General features: G+C 54.3%; 5 protein-coding genes across 5 annotated transcripts; 3 read left to right on the top strand and 2 right to left on the bottom strand.

The window, feature by feature from the left end:
• Positions 1-57: 57 nt before the first annotated feature.
• On the bottom strand, positions 58-8,479 carry QC762_710420 (uncharacterized protein). The gene is made up of 2 exons (XM_062893886.1): positions 1,614-8,479; positions 58-1,548 (listed from the first exon to the last, which is right to left on the bottom strand). The coding sequence occupies exons 1-2, from the start codon at positions 2,047-2,049 to the stop codon at positions 1,394-1,396; spliced, it is 591 nt and encodes a 196-aa protein (XP_062739737.1). The 5' UTR covers positions 2,050-8,479; the 3' UTR covers positions 58-1,393.
• On the top strand, positions 120-1,340 carry QC762_710430 (uncharacterized protein; the record flags this gene model as incomplete). Its single annotated transcript, XM_062893887.1, has 1 exon — positions 120-1,340. One exon carries the CDS (start codon positions 120-122, stop codon positions 1,338-1,340), a length of 1,221 nt encoding a protein of 406 aa, XP_062739738.1.
• ESP1 (separin protein) lies at positions 2,666-9,106 on the top strand (the record flags this gene model as incomplete). Its single annotated transcript, XM_062893885.1, has 1 exon — positions 2,666-9,106. The coding sequence occupies one exon, from the start codon at positions 2,666-2,668 to the stop codon at positions 9,104-9,106; it is 6,441 nt and encodes a 2,146-aa protein (XP_062739736.1).
• A 969-nt stretch (positions 9,107-10,075) lies between these two features.
• On the top strand, positions 10,076-10,969 carry QC762_710400 (uncharacterized protein; the record flags this gene model as incomplete). Its single annotated transcript, XM_062893884.1, has 1 exon — positions 10,076-10,969. The coding sequence occupies one exon, from the start codon at positions 10,076-10,078 to the stop codon at positions 10,967-10,969; it is 894 nt and encodes a 297-aa protein (XP_062739735.1).
• A 244-nt stretch (positions 10,970-11,213) lies between these two features.
• Positions 11,214-12,479, bottom strand: CAF17 (ccr4 associated factor; the record flags this gene model as incomplete). The annotated part of the gene is made up of 1 exon (XM_062893883.1): positions 11,214-12,479. One exon carries the CDS (start codon positions 12,477-12,479, stop codon positions 11,214-11,216), a length of 1,266 nt encoding a protein of 421 aa, XP_062739734.1.
• Positions 12,480-16,280: the final 3,801 nt, after the last annotated feature.

Below are 16,280 nucleotides of genomic sequence, written 5' to 3'. Positions count from 1 at the left end.
TCAGCTAAATATCAAAAGATCTGATATCTCGGTTACATCTCCCGTCTCCATCTTGGTTGTAGTCTCATTGGATCTAGTCTCACCTAGTCTCATCTAGTCTCATCTATTCCCACCCAACAATGCCAACCTCATTCATGCGAATCCCCTACCGAGATCTCCTCCCACCACCAAACATCATCCCCCCATCAGCATCCACCCTCCCCGGCGCCATCACCGCCCTCCAAGAGTTCTTCCACAACCCACCCCCATCAGGCCTACCGCCCTCAACAGTCGTCCTCACCGGCGCCGGCCTCTCAGTAGCAAGCGGACTGGCCGATTACCGAGGCGTCAAGGGCACCTATCGCGTCAACAAGACTCACCGCCCCATCTACCACCACGAGTTCATCTCCAGCCATGAGACCAGAAAGCGATACTGGGCGAGAAGCTTCCTCGGCTGGACGACCATGAGCATGGCCAACCCCAACTCTGGCCACTACGCCATCCGAGACCTCGGGAAACTTGGTGTCGTGAAAGGCGTCATCACTCAAAACGTCGACTCGTTCCACCCTCGAGCCCACCCGGACATGCCCACAGTTGAACTCCACGGCTATCTCCGGTCTGCCGTCTGCATCACCTGCCGAAATGAGTACCCGAGAGATGTCTTTCAAACCGAGTTAGCCAGATTGAATCCGGTTTGGAAAGACTTTCTGAAAGAAGCCATCTCCTCTGGAGCATTAGAAACCGAGGACCCAAACGAGAAGCGGACGCGGGGCGTCAAGATGAACGCCGATGGCGATGTTGAGGTCCCCGGCGCGCCATACACCACCTTTCGGTATCCAGCTTGTCCAACATGCCTGACTCGCCCACCACCATTGGCGGATGGCACCAAGGGTGTGGTCGAGGTAGATCAGGACGGCGCATTGGAGCCCATCAGCAATGCCGGTATATTGAAGCCGGCCGTGGTCATGTTTGGCGACAGCATCTCTCCCGAAGTCAAGCATGACGCTGACAAGACCATCGATAACGCCGGCAGGTTGCTCGTGATGGGTACCTCTCTCGCGACATACTCTGCCTGGCGGCTAGCCAAGCGCGCCAAAGACAGAGGGATGCCCATTGCAGTGATAAACATGGGCGGTGTGAGAGGGGAAGAGGCTTTTTTCACCGATTTGGATCCGAAGCAGGCAGGGGGTCAGGGGGTGAGAACCGAGATATCCACCGAGAGCCTATTGCCAGCCCTCGTTCAGGCAATGCGCAAACCGGAAGCTCGGAGCCGCCGCCACCACCACCATCATGATGCGCCTCATGCGGTGGCCTTTGAGCGAACAAATCCCGCAGAGGTTTTTAAGGATTTCTTGTCATAGATTTTTGTAGAAATATACCGCGCGCACCTTAAGGAATGGGGGTGTTTAGCTTGCTAGAAGAAGCCTTGGCTTGAAAGAGCAGATTTGGGGGCTGGGCGTCTTGCAGCAGCAGCTTCAGCATCAGCTTTGACCTGAGCAGCAGCGGCAGCAGCAGCCTCTGCCTGCTGTCTCTTTCGTGTAGCCTCCTGTCGCTCGATTTCTTTGAGGACTATGAATAGTGTCCGTGTCAGTGTTTTGTTTGCTTTCACCTGTTCTCTGGTATAAAAAACAAACCTTCATCCCACTCTTTTTCGCGTTCTGGATCACCTGTGCCCAAGACCTTTTCCACGTCGACGTCTTGGCCGGATTGGAGTTTTTCGACTACTTCGCGGAGGAGGGAGATGCGGGCGTCGGACTGGCGGGTGAAGGCTTCGTAGTCTTTGCGGAGGGCGATTTGCTGGATGGACATGGAGCCGATGAAGAGGAAGATGCAGATGAAGAATGTGGCGGGGTTCCAGTCTTTTTTGGGGGATTGTTTTTGGGCGGGGAGGGAGCGGTGGTGGTTGTCCTTTCGGAGGGGCTTGGGGATCATGGAGCGCCAGAAGGATGGTTCGGTGACTGTGCTAGATGCCCGAGAGGGGAGGGCTGTGGTGGCTTGGAGAAGAGGGGTCGCTGTCGTTTGGGAGAGGAGGGGGGAGAGGAGGGTGAGGCGGAGGGTTGGGCGGTACATTTTGACTTGCGGATCGAGAGGGCAGTTGGTGGGATCGCGAATTGAACTGGTCGGTGGTGGTGGTGGTGGAGGTTGAGACGTTGAAGATCAAAACTTTGAACACGAATGGATCCCACCAACGGCTGTTCAACCAACCCCTGCAGGAGAAAGCACCCCACCCCATCTGAACGTTTCTCTTCCCGGCAGGCAACAAGTGTGGAGATGGCTAGATTGTTGCCTGGTCAACCACCCAGCATGCACTGACTTTTCTCCGTGGAGTCAATAATCTCTTGGCGAGCCCCATTCTGGGTGGTAGGAAACACATTCAAACCAGTCCATCCAGTCCACTGCCTCCACGCCAGACGACATCACTCGCCCACCCACTTCTTCGACAACATCCTTGTCTTCTTGTCTTGATAACTCCATCACTTCGTATCGACGTCAACAACTTTCTTTTCCTCTCCTCCCACCATCTTTTTGGTCGTTTGTTTAGAGGAGACAGATGTTTTAACGAATTGCGACCTCGCTTTTGGCTGTTTTGCGACAATTGCGATTAGAAATGATATGATTAGGAAATCAGAAACTCGTTTGTAAATCGACAGCCACAAGCAGACATTTTCTCTTTTTTCCCTTCGTAATGGATACAAACAACAACAACGCCACCACCAGTCAAACGGCTGCTGCCGCCGTCCGCAGCGCTGTTGCCTCGGTCGCGACGTGCACCCCCGCGACGTCTGCGTTGTTGAAGAGTTTACTCCTCCCAAAAGAAGAGAGCAGCAGCGGCAGCAGCACACCTGCAGTGGACGAGCCACCGTCACGAACAACCTCCCGCGCCGCGACTGCTCGATCGCGGGCTAATACTGCTACCTCAAATGTATCCCGAGCACCCTCCCGCCGGGGCAAGACTCCCGCCCCAAACCCCCCAGTAGATACCGCCGGCGGTCTCTCAAGCCGTGACAAAGCCACCCTCGCGACGCAGGTCATCAACGCCGCGCTGAAAGCCCTGTCGGAAGCAGCCAAAGCTTCATCTACTGTCACCCCCGCAACAGAAGACCCCCCGCCGTCGCCGTCATTAGTCAAAACCGCGACGACAAGGCAGACGTTACGACGAACGAGCTCAGCACCGATCTCACCCCTCCAACCCCGCCCGTTGAATCGGCAGTCGACGTCCCCTTCTGTCCCGCGACATGTACGATCACCTTCCAAGCCGAGCCTGTTGGGTTCTTCCCCGAATTTGTTATCGCTAGTCGAATGCGCGCGCGTTGCGCTGAGTACATTGAGGCAGATTGTCACCGCGGGAAAGGTCACGCTGCCGGAGCTCCAGCTCGAGAGTGGGATTTCTGCTCTGGTGAGCAGGTTGATCACACTTGGTTTGCACGAGCAGGCTATTCGGGAACTAAGAACCCTGAAGAGGAGATTGGAGACTTTGTCGGGGAATGAGAAGAAGGCGCCAGTGACAGAGCCGAAAACCACGGCGGAGGCGTTTTCCGAGATTCTTGACTTTGGCTCTGTCAAGCTGTCCGGTCCGGCGCTGCTGCTGGCTGTCACGACGCAGATCCAGGCGTTGAGGGTGTTGGGACTGGGAAAGAAGCCCTCTGCGATAGAGGCGGTGGTGGCGCATTTGGGATATGACAAGACTTGTTCCCCAGTCAGGTTGCTGCTGCAGGCTGCCGCGGAAAAGGGAGCGGACAAGGGGAAACTGGGAAGGCAGATGGAGACTGCGGCTCAGTGTCTGCTGGCGCTTTGCCCGAGTGTGTCGGGTAAGGATGATGGGGTTGCTACGGAGCAGAGGCTGAGTGTCTCCCCCGGCACAGCGCTGGAGCTGCAGGTTTTGGGACTGGAGATGAGGTTGCAGTGGTGGGAGATGGTGAAGCATCGGGGGGATGTCGAGAAGGAGGTGATGGTGCCGTTGTCGAGATTTTTGGGCGCCTTTATAAGGAGGACGGCGGCCGATGCGAAGACGAGTTATAAGGTTGTTGTGGGGGCCTGGGAGAGGGTTGATACCCGGGTGAGGGGGCTGAATTTCAAGCCGAACGAGGGATCGAGGATGCCGCTTGCGATGATTTATCAGACTTTGGCTACGCTTGCGAAGGAGGGGGGATTGGTGAAGGAGGCGGTGGGGTGGGGGGTTAGGTTGAGGGATATGATTGGGGGGGGAGGGTCAGCCGAGTCGGTTGTGAAGAAGGTGTCTGTTGCTGCGCAGTTGTTGGGGTGCCAGCTGAAGGATAGGACAAAGTATTTGCATGATGATGGGCTGATTGGGGAGGTTGTGGCGGGGATGATGGGGCCTTTGAGGGGGGATATGAGCGAGTTGGATGAGCTGCTGGGGAATGTGGTGCAGGCGAGGAAGGCGGCGATTTCGGTGCTGGTGGTGGAGAGGAAGAGTGAGGTTTCGTCACTACAAAAGGGGACGAGGGACCAGTTGGAGATGTTGGTGTTGCAGACGCCGAGGTTTTGTTTGAGGTGGTTGGGGAAGCCGCCTGGACCTAAAGGCAGCACGAAGGATTATTTGAGGTATGAGCAACGACGACAACTGCTGCAGGGGAGTTTGCAGCAGAATCTGGAGTCGGCTTTTTTGGTGGTCAAGGTTAGGTTGGAGGAGGGGAGGATGGCGTGGGAGGTGACGGATAGTGTTTTGGGGGATTGTGTCACGTTGTTGGAGTATACGGGGAGTAGTAACGGTGGAGGAGAAGGGAGTTCGATGTATGTCAAGATATCGCATTTTTACTACCTGCAGTATAATGCGCTCCGGCAGACGATCGCGGATCCCAAGGACCCGAGTCCGTTGAGGGCGCTGAGGAGGTCGGTGGACTGTGTCAAGTATCGGAGTGGGAAGGAGAAGGAGAAGGCGCAGTTGATTCTGAAGTTGGAGAGGCAGAGTGAGTTGGCAAAGAGGTTGGGCAGGGGAGAGGAGGCGATCAGTGCGCTCTTTGCCATCAGGACGAGTTTGCTTGAGGATGGGGTGCTCGCTACGGTTGCCAAGGGGCTGGCTACACAATCACCGGTGGCGGTCTGGGAGCGTGATGAAAAAACCGAGGCGCTGTCACGGGCCCTGGTGGCCATCGCGCAGATGGAGCAGGTCTGGATGGATTGGACTGTCGATTTATCCGAGGCTGAACGGGCGGCTGCTTTGGAGCACAGACTGAGGTATGTCTTGCTGAGAGCAGGAAGCAGCTACACGGATGTCACGCTCGAGCACCCCTGTGTTGATCAGCTGTTGAGGATATACATCCCCACGAGGTACCCGATCCGACGGCTTAGGGTGCTGCTGAGTCTGCTTTGTGCTGCTCTGGGGAAGCTCGATAAGGCAGAGGAACTCCTCGCGGTTGCGAAAGACGCCTCGCAGGTGGAGGATTTGGGCGAGGACACAGGCCTGGTTGGGTATCTGCAGCACATGAAAGCTCTCTTTGGGAGTCTGGCTGCGGCAGTGGACGGATACAAGAATGCAGGCGCCCTTCGGGAGAGCGTGGTTGTCTGGCAGGGCATCATCAAGTCATGCCAGGACAAGGCCGCCCTGGAGAAGCAAGTGGACGATGTTGCCGGTCTTCTCGACTATCTCCAGTCTATCGCGGACTTCCTCCGGATGAAAGGCAAAGACGAAATGCTCGCCTCCGTACTCGAGCTTGTCACAGACATCTCCCAGGTAGCCGCTACCCAGGGCTCCAAAGCCGAAGAGCTGATTCAGCACAACTCTGCCCTGGCCATGCAATACACCAACCTAGGCCGGTCTACAAAGGCAGAGCAGCTCTTCACCAAGGCCCGTCAACACCTCGGCCCGCAAGCCTCGGGGGAAACCACCGCCGCGTTTTACCTCGCCTGCGCTGAGCACGCTGTTGCCTTGGGCGACTTTCAACAAGCGGAAGAGCACCTCGCCTCCGCCCGGACAGCCTACACCACTTCCTCTACCAGCACACACACCCGCCTCCAGAAAAAACAACTCGTCGCCTATGCGTTTTATCTGCATTCGATCCTCGCCCAAGAAAAAGGCGACTCCCACCACGCGCTGGTGTACTCTAGAGAAAGCGTCAGGGCGATCATGGCGGAGTGGGTAAAGTTGGAAGCCCAGCTCGTCGCTTCTTCTATCACCTCCTCCTCCTCCTCCCCCGATCCAACCGACCTGTCCCTCGCTACCGCAACCCAACACCTGCCTGTTGCTGCTTCTGGACCGGCCTTTTGGAAAATGTTTCATGGCTTGTTTCGGAACACGATGAGGCTCTCTTTCGTGTACGCTCACTTGGGCTTGTTTCAGGAGACGATGTACTATGCTGAGCAAGCGGGGAAGATTGCGGGGCAGGTGGACAGCGAGTTTTACAACTGTGCGGTGGCGGGGTGGATGGGGGAGGTTTCTTGGAGGTCGGGGGGGATTGAGAAGGCGGGGGAGATGTTGGGGAAGGCGACGGGGTTGTTTACGGAGGTTGCTGGAGAGGGGAACTGGTTTGGGGCGGCCGAGTTGGCGGTTAGGTTGTCAGAGATTTGTGTTGGGGTGGGGAATTTGAAGGGGGGGGGTTGGTTGCTGGAGAGGGCGGAGGGGATTGTGAAGGGGTTGGTGAAGGACAAGGGGGTGGAGGACGTGGAGGAGGGGATGAAGAAGTTGAAGATTGAGGAGGGGAGCAAGGGGACGACAGCGAGGGGAGGGGTAGGGGGGAGGAAGGTGGTTGGTGGTGGGGGGGTGAAGAAGCCTGTTCGGAAGACAGGGGCTGCTGGGGCGAGGGCGGCTGCTACGAAGGCGAAGCCGGTTGTTAAGGCCGCGGCTCCTGCTCCTGAACCCGTGGTAGTAGTGGAGGATGCGCAACTTGCGAAACTTCGGGCTTCCATTCTCGTCCAGAAAGCGGTGCTGATGCTCAAGCAAAAGGAGTGGGCTGGGGCTCAGAGTATTTTGGGTGAGGCCGCTTCTGCTACGACGGTCAAGTCTTCTGACCTGTTACCTACGCGGCAGCTGGCTATGGCGTCGTGCTTGTTGGGTATGAGCATGGAGCAGATGGCTCAGGATCCGGTCTTTTCCGTCATTCAAGATTCCACCATTTCATTCCCGGCGCTATCGGGCATGGAGAGGCTCTCTTCAGTGCAAGCCTCGCCCATGAACGCAGCTACGTCACCTAAGAAGGGTGCGAGGGCTGCTGGCAAGGGCGAGGGTGCAAAGGACCTGTCACAAGGTGTCTATGTCGACAACCTGAGAGAAGCACATGATTATCTGCTCGAGGCTCATTCTGTCGCGTCCAAGAGCGGGGACTCGGCGCTGATCCACAAGATTTCTGGCATGTTGCAGCATGTTGGGTTGTTTCTCACTGCTACTTCCTCCTCGAGAACCAAGGCGACGATTCACTCTGCTCAAACATCTTACTCTGTCGAGCTGGCGAGGAATCTGATCTGGAGAAGGGAGAGAAAGGCGATGATCCAAGAGAAGCACGCGCCCAGACATGACGGCACCGAGTGGCCGCCCGCGTTGCAGTCTGTCACCTCCCGGAGATCAAGTCTGGGATTCACGCTGGACTTGCACAAGATTCAGAGGGACTACATTGACATTGTCCCCAAGAATTGGAACGTCATCTCGATTGCGCTTAGCGAGGGGAATCAGGACTTGTGCATCACCAAGCTTCAGGCTGGGCAGAACCCGTTTGTTATCCGGTTACCGCTTGAACGCGCGACGTCACGAGATGCGGATAGCGACGTGTTCAACTTTCAGCAGGGAAGGTCTGAGTTGTTGGATATCATCAAGGAGATTAATGCTACTTGCCACAGCGCAAAGGATATGAATCAAAAGGGCGCGAAAACGGAGTGGTGGAATGCGAGAGAGGCGCTGGATGAGAGGCTGAAGGAGTTGCTGGAGAACATCGAGCAGATTTGGCTCGGGGGGTTCAGGGGCATCTTTTCGCAGCACTGTCGGAGGGCGGATCTGTTGGCCAGGTTTCAGAAGAGCTTTTTGGCCATGATGGATAAACACCTCCCCTCGCGAAGACAGGTGAGAGGAAAAAAGACCAAGGTTGCTGCTGCTGGTCAAAAGGTGCAGCTGGACCTGAACATCCTCGAGCTGTTTATCGGGTTGGGGGACGCGACGAGGCCGGGCACGGACTTTGACGACGAGCTCACCGATCTGCTGTACTTCGTCGTGGACATTTTGCAGTTTCACGGCGAGAGGAACGCGTACGACGAGATCGATTTTGACTCGATGGTGGTGGAGACGTTTGATGCGCTGATGGGGTATCATTCGGCTGTGAATGAGGGGAGGAGTAGGAGTAGCAGGGGGGTGGAGGAGGAGACGGGGATTCATACGGTCTTGTTGCTGGATAAGGCGCTGCATGTTTTTCCTTGGGAGTCGCTGCCTTGCATGCAGGGGTTGGCGATTAGTCGGATGCCGAGTTTGGCTTGTTTGAGGAGGTTGATTTTGGAGCAGAGGTTGAGTGAGACGCCGGTGGGCGAGGGGGGGTTGTTGGATGTGGAGGGGCATCATGTTGATTTTGGGAAGGGGAAGGGGAAGGGGGCGTATATTTTGAATCCGTCGGGGGATTTGGCGGCTACGCAAAAGACTTTTGGGCCGGCACTCGAGAAGAATCTTTCATCGTTTGAGAGCATCATTTCGAGACCTCCGACGGAGCCTGAGTTTGAGAGGTTTTTGGCGGAGAAGGACTTGTTGCTGTATTTTGGGCACGGGTCTGGAGCGCAGTATATCCGTGGCAGGACCATTCGTCGTCTTGATCGGTGCAAGGCTGCTGTTCTGCTCATGGGTTGTTCCAGTGCGGCCCTGACAGAAGCTGGAGAGTTTGAACCCTCTGGTCCAGCGTGGAATTACATGCTCTCTGGCAGCCCAGCGGTGGTGGGGACGCTCTGGGATGTGACAGACAGAGACATTGATCGGTTTGCCGGCCGGATGCTGGAGACCTGGGGTGTCTTGCCCAAGGGCGCGGTGGAGGATGATGGCAAGGGGCGGGATACAGGCAAGGGGAAGAGAGCCAGAGGGGATAAGAAGAGGAGTTTGGTAGAGGCGGTAGCGGAGGCGAGGGAAGGGGGGTGTAGGTTCCGATATGTGACTGCGGCGGGAGTGGTTGTTTATGGGGTGCCTGTTTATGTCTGGAAGGAGTAGGTTGGTTGGGTAAACTGTCGAGAGTATTTGGATGATTAAGAATTGGGGGTCGTTGAGACAGTGGTCGTTGTGAAGCATATGATTACTACAAGGCATGGGAAAGGATAGATGATGAATGTCTGATGGGATAGGGAGTTTTGTTGGTATTATGGAATGTGGGATTATTAATTGGTTTGAATAGGGGCGTTTGAGGGATGAGGAGTTTACTTTGTAGGGATAGGGAGGGGAATTGGAAGAGTTTCACGTTGTAAATGATAGATGTGTTTTGAGGGTGGCATTATTCTCTATTACTTGCTTTTACATGATGTGACCCAGATATTGTACCTACTTGGTTGATGTCTTGATCGCAAGCAAATCAATTTAAACATCGCCCCAGCATGCAAACCACACACAAGCAGACGAGAGTCTACCACAAGGGGTCCTCCCCAGAATAGCCCTGGCGCTTCCAAACGGAGACCTCCCCACGGTCGAGCGTGAACGAACTCGGCTCTCTAATCAGAGGCTGGTAGGATTCATCTGAGCTGTATACACCTAGATAGACCATACTTTGAAAGAAAGTTAACAGGCCTCGTGAATATCTTTGAAGGCCTCTTGACTATCTTTCGAGGCCAATTTTCTTTTCAAAAAGGTACAAATCAACATTTTATCTCACTGGCAGTCTTTTGTCCACGAACAACGTGTTAGGCGTTCAGTGTCCGGTTCAGGCTTAGCGTGACTCATTTAAAACATCCCATATAACCGACCCAACTACACAAGCCCGCAAAGCGCCTCGACGTCCTCATTCATTCATTCGCATTGCATCACATTTTCTCCCCAGCGCAAAAAAACAAAAAAAAAAAAAGGAAAAAAAAAGAAGGAGAAGAAAAGAAACGACACACACACACCCCCGACACAAAACACCACTCTCTCTCTTTCCCAACCCTGTAACTCTCCCCACCAACAAATCCAACCCCCAAAACAAAACAAAAAATGGCAGACCAAGACCTCCTCCTCTTCGCCCGCGAATCCGCCTCCCGGTCCGACGACCTCTACGCCCTCCTCTCCCTCGACGCCACAGCCACCGACCAGGACGTCCGCCGTGCCTTTCGCAAAAAAGCCCTAACCGCGCACCCCGACAAGGCGGGCGACAACTACGACCCCGCGTTGTACGAGCGGCTGGAGCGCACGAGGGATGTCCTCCTCAACCCTGAGGCTAAAGAAGTCTACAACAATGGGATGAAAGCCGTTCTTGAAAAGAAACGACAGAGGGAGCAGATGGGCGCGAAGAGGAGGCAGTTGGTTGAGGAGCTGGAGCGTAGGGAGGAGGAGGCGAAACGGCAGAAGACGGATGGAGAGGGGGATGGCGGGAGGGACAAGGTTAGGGATATGGCTGCGCGGGGGAGGCGGAAGATGGAGGAGTTGAGACGGAAGAGGGAGGAGGCCGAGGAGCGGGAGAGGGCTGTAAGGGAGAGGGAAGAGGCGGAACAACAACAGCAAAAGCAGGAGGAGAAGGTGGAGGAAAAGGATTATGATGGGGAGATTGCCGAGCTGGAGAGGAAACTGGCCGAGAAGCAGAGGTTAAAGGCGGAGAAGAAAAAGGCCAAGAGGAAGGAGGAGACCAAGAATGAGGACCAGGCAACATCATCATCACTCCCTTCTGACACCATCAGGAAAGAAAAGGATATGGCTGACCGTGGTGACAAGGTCTCGGCTGCGACGACGACGACAACCACGACAAATGCGAATAGTGATGCTGGGGCGACGGGGCAGCCGGGGAACAAGTTTGCTTCTACTATGGCGAGACTGAGGGCTGCACAGGCGAAGAAGGATGAGGAGAAGAGAAGGAGAGAGGAGGAGGAGGCGAAGGCAGCCGCTGCTTCGTAGATTTTGCACCCCGTTGTTAGATTTTCTAGACGTTTTGCTCATGATACCCAGAACAGATCTTTCTCTTCAATGCATTGACGCAGTTCCCAGCTAGGCCTATCTATAATCATGCGTCACTGTACTAACCCATCAGACTATAATGCTAGGGCATCATGCAACAGCACAATTCCATAAGCCCAAGACTTGTTGTACAGTATTATACATGTGCAAGTATCTCACAATCAAGATACACATTTCATCATCATCAATGTCTCTTCCCCTTCTTCTCCATCTTCTCCTCCAACTTCTCCCTCAACCACCCCGGCACAAAAGCCTTAACCCTCACCTTCTCCCCTTCCTCCCCCTTAACCTCAACCTCAAACTCATCCCCCTCCTTAAACCCCATCCCCGTCCCCACCGCCGCCTCGCCCGGCAGCTTCAAATCAGTCATCATCTCCAACCTCCCCAACACCAACCCCAAATTCCCCCTCCCCCCAAGCCACTTCCCCGCTGGTCTCCCCCTCGCGCCCACTCTCGTAACATTACTCCCCGCCTGAATCCTCCCCGCAAGATCCCCCTCTTCATACCGCAGTGATGTCGGTGGGGAGGACGCAGAGGAAGGGTAGAGCATGGCAGGCAAAATCCTCTTCCTCACCACCCCCCTATGCTCCGTCCTAATAGTCAACTCCTGCCCAACATAGCACCCCTTCCTAAAATCAACCCCCCCCAACAAATCCAGATTCGACTCGTGAGGCAAACCCCCATCCCTCACAATCTCCTCCTGCCCCTCCGCCACACCATTCGCGTACCGCAACAGAGTGTAGACCTCCTCCGATTGCATCTCAACCCCTTCCAATCCACTCCCACCCCCCAAAACTAAACCCCTTTGCCAGGATGGAACCCTCGGGTCGGGGCAGTAGCGTAAACTCTCACCTTGAGCCGGGATAGAATCCGGACTCCCCCAAACAGCAATCACGCTCGCCTCTTCCTGCGGGAGAAGGGCGATGGCGCATTTAGAGCGGAGTTTATACCGCTTCAGATGCTTGACTAGCGTTGCTGCTTCGAGGGTGGAGACCTCGATGAGGAAGCTATCTGGTGGTGAGGAGGTTGACCTCGGGTCGAGGTAGATGAAGACGTCGTTTAGGATCCTGCCTTGAGCAGACAAAAACGCGGCGTAGGTTAGGGTTGAGGGGGTGGTGGGGAGCTCGTTGGTGATGATTCCTCTTAAGAACTTGGCGGCGTCTGGGCCGGAGAGGGAGATTAATGATCTGGAGGGGAGGGGGGAGATGCCTGAGTGGGGGAGGCCATTGTCTACCGGTGTTGTTTCGGAGGTGGCTTCTTGACGGAGGAGGGGAGAGGTGGAAAAGGGGCGGTGTTGCCGGGGTAGAGAAAGGGGTGTTTGTTTTGGTCGTGATAGTGGTGGTGGTGAGTAACTTGGCCGGGATGATGATGAAAAAACCCTTGCAGTGGTGGTGGTGCTCGGCAGGCTACCGGCAGCGATTGCTATCCTCCTTCTTACGACAGGCTGCATTTCTGAGATCGTAATGAAACAGAACAATTACACCCGTTGTAAGGATTTCACAAAACCAATGTGTTTCGTGGAAGCTCTCGTCGGATCAGAATCTGGCCGTCAGTGACGTAGACTTTTCGATGTTCGGCAACGACAGTTTTGCCGATCGGCGAAAGCGGGACTTGTCTAGGCCGAGGGGTGGTGATCTGTGCGCGGGCTATCAGCCTTGTGAAAGAGAAAGAGACTCGGCGTTGTCGGGGTTGGCTCCGGGCGGTCGGGTGTATCGATAATCTCCGCTCGTTATCTGACACACCTCACCCACTGACTGATGGACAGTGACTGGATCAGTTTTTTGCGGGGGACGAGAGATATCTCCGTTCGCTCCGCTTTGTTGATTGATCATCCCGTTGATTTTTGGTGGGGGTTTTTAGTCCGCTGTGGATCGCTTATTACACTAACACTTACACTGGCCCAAGTCAACAACATATCGGGCGTTTTCAAAGAAAAGGGCGTGTGTGTGTCCCTCAAGAATGTCTAATTACATTTGTACTTTGATGCCGAGAAATCCACGGTGACAAACCTTCCGGGCAGTAAGCGATACGCAGGGATGAGCAATTTCAAGGACTCTGCAGCAGTACAGTATTTTTCATCAAAACATATCCCGTCAAAGCTGACAAAACAGGGGCGACAGTAAACTCCGGGATGGCCCGGTGAAGTGTGGAAGAAAGGGAGGTGGATGACTGAGCCACATGTCATCGACTACGACCCTTTTCCCGTGTGTGTGTTACGGAAGAAGCTCCGTTCAACGGACGGAATCGGGGAGGTGGGTGTCAGTTGACTCACGCCGAAAGTGCCGCAGACAGAGACGAAAAGAAAACCTGATGGGAAAATTCCCTCGCGCTATTTCCTCATGACTTGTCGACTTGTTCCTATCGCGAGTCTTGCTGTCCTGCGTATCCTCTCTGCCCGGCTGCACCCGTACCCGATCGTCAAGGAGCGAGCGAGCGGCAGATGCCCCGGGTGACCCCGCGGTGGCTTCGCGTCTCCAGCAAATTGAGGTGTGAGCCTGACCGATGAGAATCAAGACCTCTCAAGGAAAGGGGGGTGTCCCTTGTCTCACCCCCCACAGTTTACCGATCGCCAAAACATCACGAACTGGGACAATCATAAAAATGAGCCTTGCAGCCTTCAAACAGGGCAGTCGGTCACGAACTTCATCGTGTCAGACATGGTCATGATGTTGATGTCCTTCACCGCCTTGGGTATTAACTCGCTGCCTGGGCGCATGCCATAGGTCATCATGGTCCTTCCCGCCTTTTTGCACCTGCATACGCAGGAGAACACTGCCTCTGCCCAGAGGCATAGGGAACGTAACATCTCGCTCTTTGGAACAGTCACACAAGGCGTCCAGTTTTCTCCCTTCCCCATAGTTCTTGACGGGTTCCTAGTTTCTGATCCCTCACGTAATCATCATGTAGGGCTGAGAGGGAATTCTCATATCAAGATGCAAAGAACTTTTCTGTTGAACTGTAAATTCATACAGATTACCTGCTGTATAGAGCTGTGATTGACTGATCGGAGGGCATCAGTCGCACCGCAGTGAACAGGATCATGAGCATCAGGCCGGGAAGAGCCCGGCACCGAATATAACGAACTGATCGTCTTGCACCCTCGGATTCAGGCCATGCCGTGATGTTGTGACGATCCCCAGTTCCAACGGGCACAATCAACATCGAAAGCCCTCAATACGAAAATTACAGGCCGATGTAGACGGTCGTCAAGATTACTCATGTTGCGCTCATGATACCTTTTCAATGTTGTTTCCACTAGGTCAACTGATGGCCTCCAACACAAGAAGAACCTGCAACCGTTTCACACCTGACCCTGACTGGTGAGGCCTGAAAGTGTGGCCGGTGATGCGATCCGCCTACAGCACCGTTCCCTTGCCGTTCCCTACCCGCGCAACCCTAAAAAGAGGTGCCGAACCCGGCAGTCTGGGGCAGCGGGTCGTCGTTGCGGTTTCGTTTGGGTCGATTTTCGAATCGCGGCGCCGCTGCATCGAAACACCAGTGAAAGACACCACGCCGCCGCCGCCGCCAACGCCGCCTCCAGTGTTGGCCGCCATCATCTTCAACATTGAAACCCCCGCATTTTTTGTATTTTTATTTTTTTGTTTCTGTCTTTAAGAGAGAAATGATCTCGTTTTGGCTGTGCTATATGCCGCCGGGTTCTGCAACCTCAGGCAGGCTGTGTGATACTGCGTTATACTGAGCGATTTTCTTGTCCCAATCCCGAAGGTCTGATGTTGATAGAGGCCAGGCCAGACCAGGTGGTGATACCACTCTCCAATCAATCTTTTGCTTCATCTTCAAACCTCCGGTGTCGTCCACAAGGGCAGTGCCCATCATTCACTGCATTCTTTTCCCCAGACAAGCAACGTTTCCGTCCTGTCGTGTGTCGCTGTCGTCACGCGTAGGGTATGCACAGCCCTCTCCATGGTACACACATCAATCAATCAGTACAGTACTCGGAAATTCCCCCCTTTCGGTCCAAAAAATCCCAGACCCAGCTCTCTGGAAAAGTGGCTTTTTTGTGGCTGGCTTTGCGTTCTCCCCCAGTCAAGTTGAGTGTCGATCCAGTTCGACAATTCAACTTCTGGAAACGGGAGGCTCTAACTGGACGGATTACGTTCCCCAAGTCCCAGCCCTACGATGATGTTCGCTAACCCCTGCCATTAGGGGTTTCTGGAGCAGAAAACGGAAATACCGTACTGCGGCGTAAAGAAGAAGAAGAAGAAGAGATCTGATTCCTTTTTCCCGATCTTTGGGAAATTTAGCGTCGTTGTCAGGGTATCAAGATATGTACACAACAGCAGGTACGTGCGCAAGTGCGGTGAGCATACCTAGCCAACAAAGCGATGCGTTTGCACCATTTCAATCTAAACTGAAGCAAAGCAACCCTCAGGAGGTGTTATCACAAATTGTTTGATGATGCATTGCGATCAGATCACTGATCGATAGCTAATACCTTGACCGCCTCAACATTTTTGCTTTTTGCTCGGTAGTTGCTGTTCAGCTCTCATCAGACTGCCACTTACATATGTTGGTGATTTCCCTAATCGGAACCGCTGCCGAGCTGCGACATTATCAAAACACCAAAACAAAGACCCGGATATCTTCCCCCGTATCATGATCCCCATCAGCCGCAATTCGTTTGTATTTATATAGGGTATGAAACACATCACCCTCCCAATCTGACAACGGAAACAAGACCCGACCCTTTGAAAGGGCTCCCGGCCGCCGCGACCCGCGGACATCAATCCCGAGTGCCGCCCGAAAAATCATCGCAGACAAGCTCGGAAGCCCGAACCAATTCTTCCCACAACCCGTATCTCAGCTCCACCTCATTCACGTTTTTTTTTCTTTCATCCACATCGTCGTGCAGGAACCCCATCGTGTAGAGAACTCCTCTCACCCCCGCTCCGGGGAGCATCCCGGTTTCTTAACTCCCAGTCACTCACCGCTATCGTCATAGGTTTTCACCAATTGTCAACAAGCTATGTAAAATTTGACAACGCACACAATACTTTTCCCTCTGTCTGAAACTTTAGTTTTGCGGGGAATGTTGTGAGGGGGTTGAAGCAAACGTGCAAAAGTAGCTGCCTGACGGATGATATTGGACGTTTGCAACAAGAAGAGGCTGTGAAGCTGACCCGTTCGCCCGCCCAGCTGTGCAAAAGTCCCATCTTGTCAGTCAGATCCACCACCAGTGTATCGTATTCTTACAGCACCACTCACTACCAATACCAAAGGAAAAAAAAAA

This window comes from Podospora pseudocomata, chromosome 7, assembly GCF_035222375.1.
Source record: "Podospora pseudocomata strain CBS 415.72m chromosome 7, whole genome shotgun sequence".
NCBI classification, from domain to species: Eukaryota; Fungi; Ascomycota; class Sordariomycetes; order Sordariales; family Podosporaceae; genus Podospora; species Podospora pseudocomata.
Note: the sequence above shows the minus strand (reverse complement) of the source record. Positions and strands in the feature narration are given on the sequence as shown.

Excerpts from the sequence above, each read along its gene's own strand:
- QC762_710420 (XM_062893886.1), bottom strand. The coding sequence starts at position 2,049 with ATGTACCGCCCAACCCTCCGCCTCACCCTCCTCTCCCCCCTCCTCTCC. Across the intron at positions 1,549-1,613 it reads CGAAAAAGAGTGGGATGAAG|TCCTCAAAGAAATCGAGCGA; the intron begins GTTTGTTTTTTA and ends CACTATTCATAG.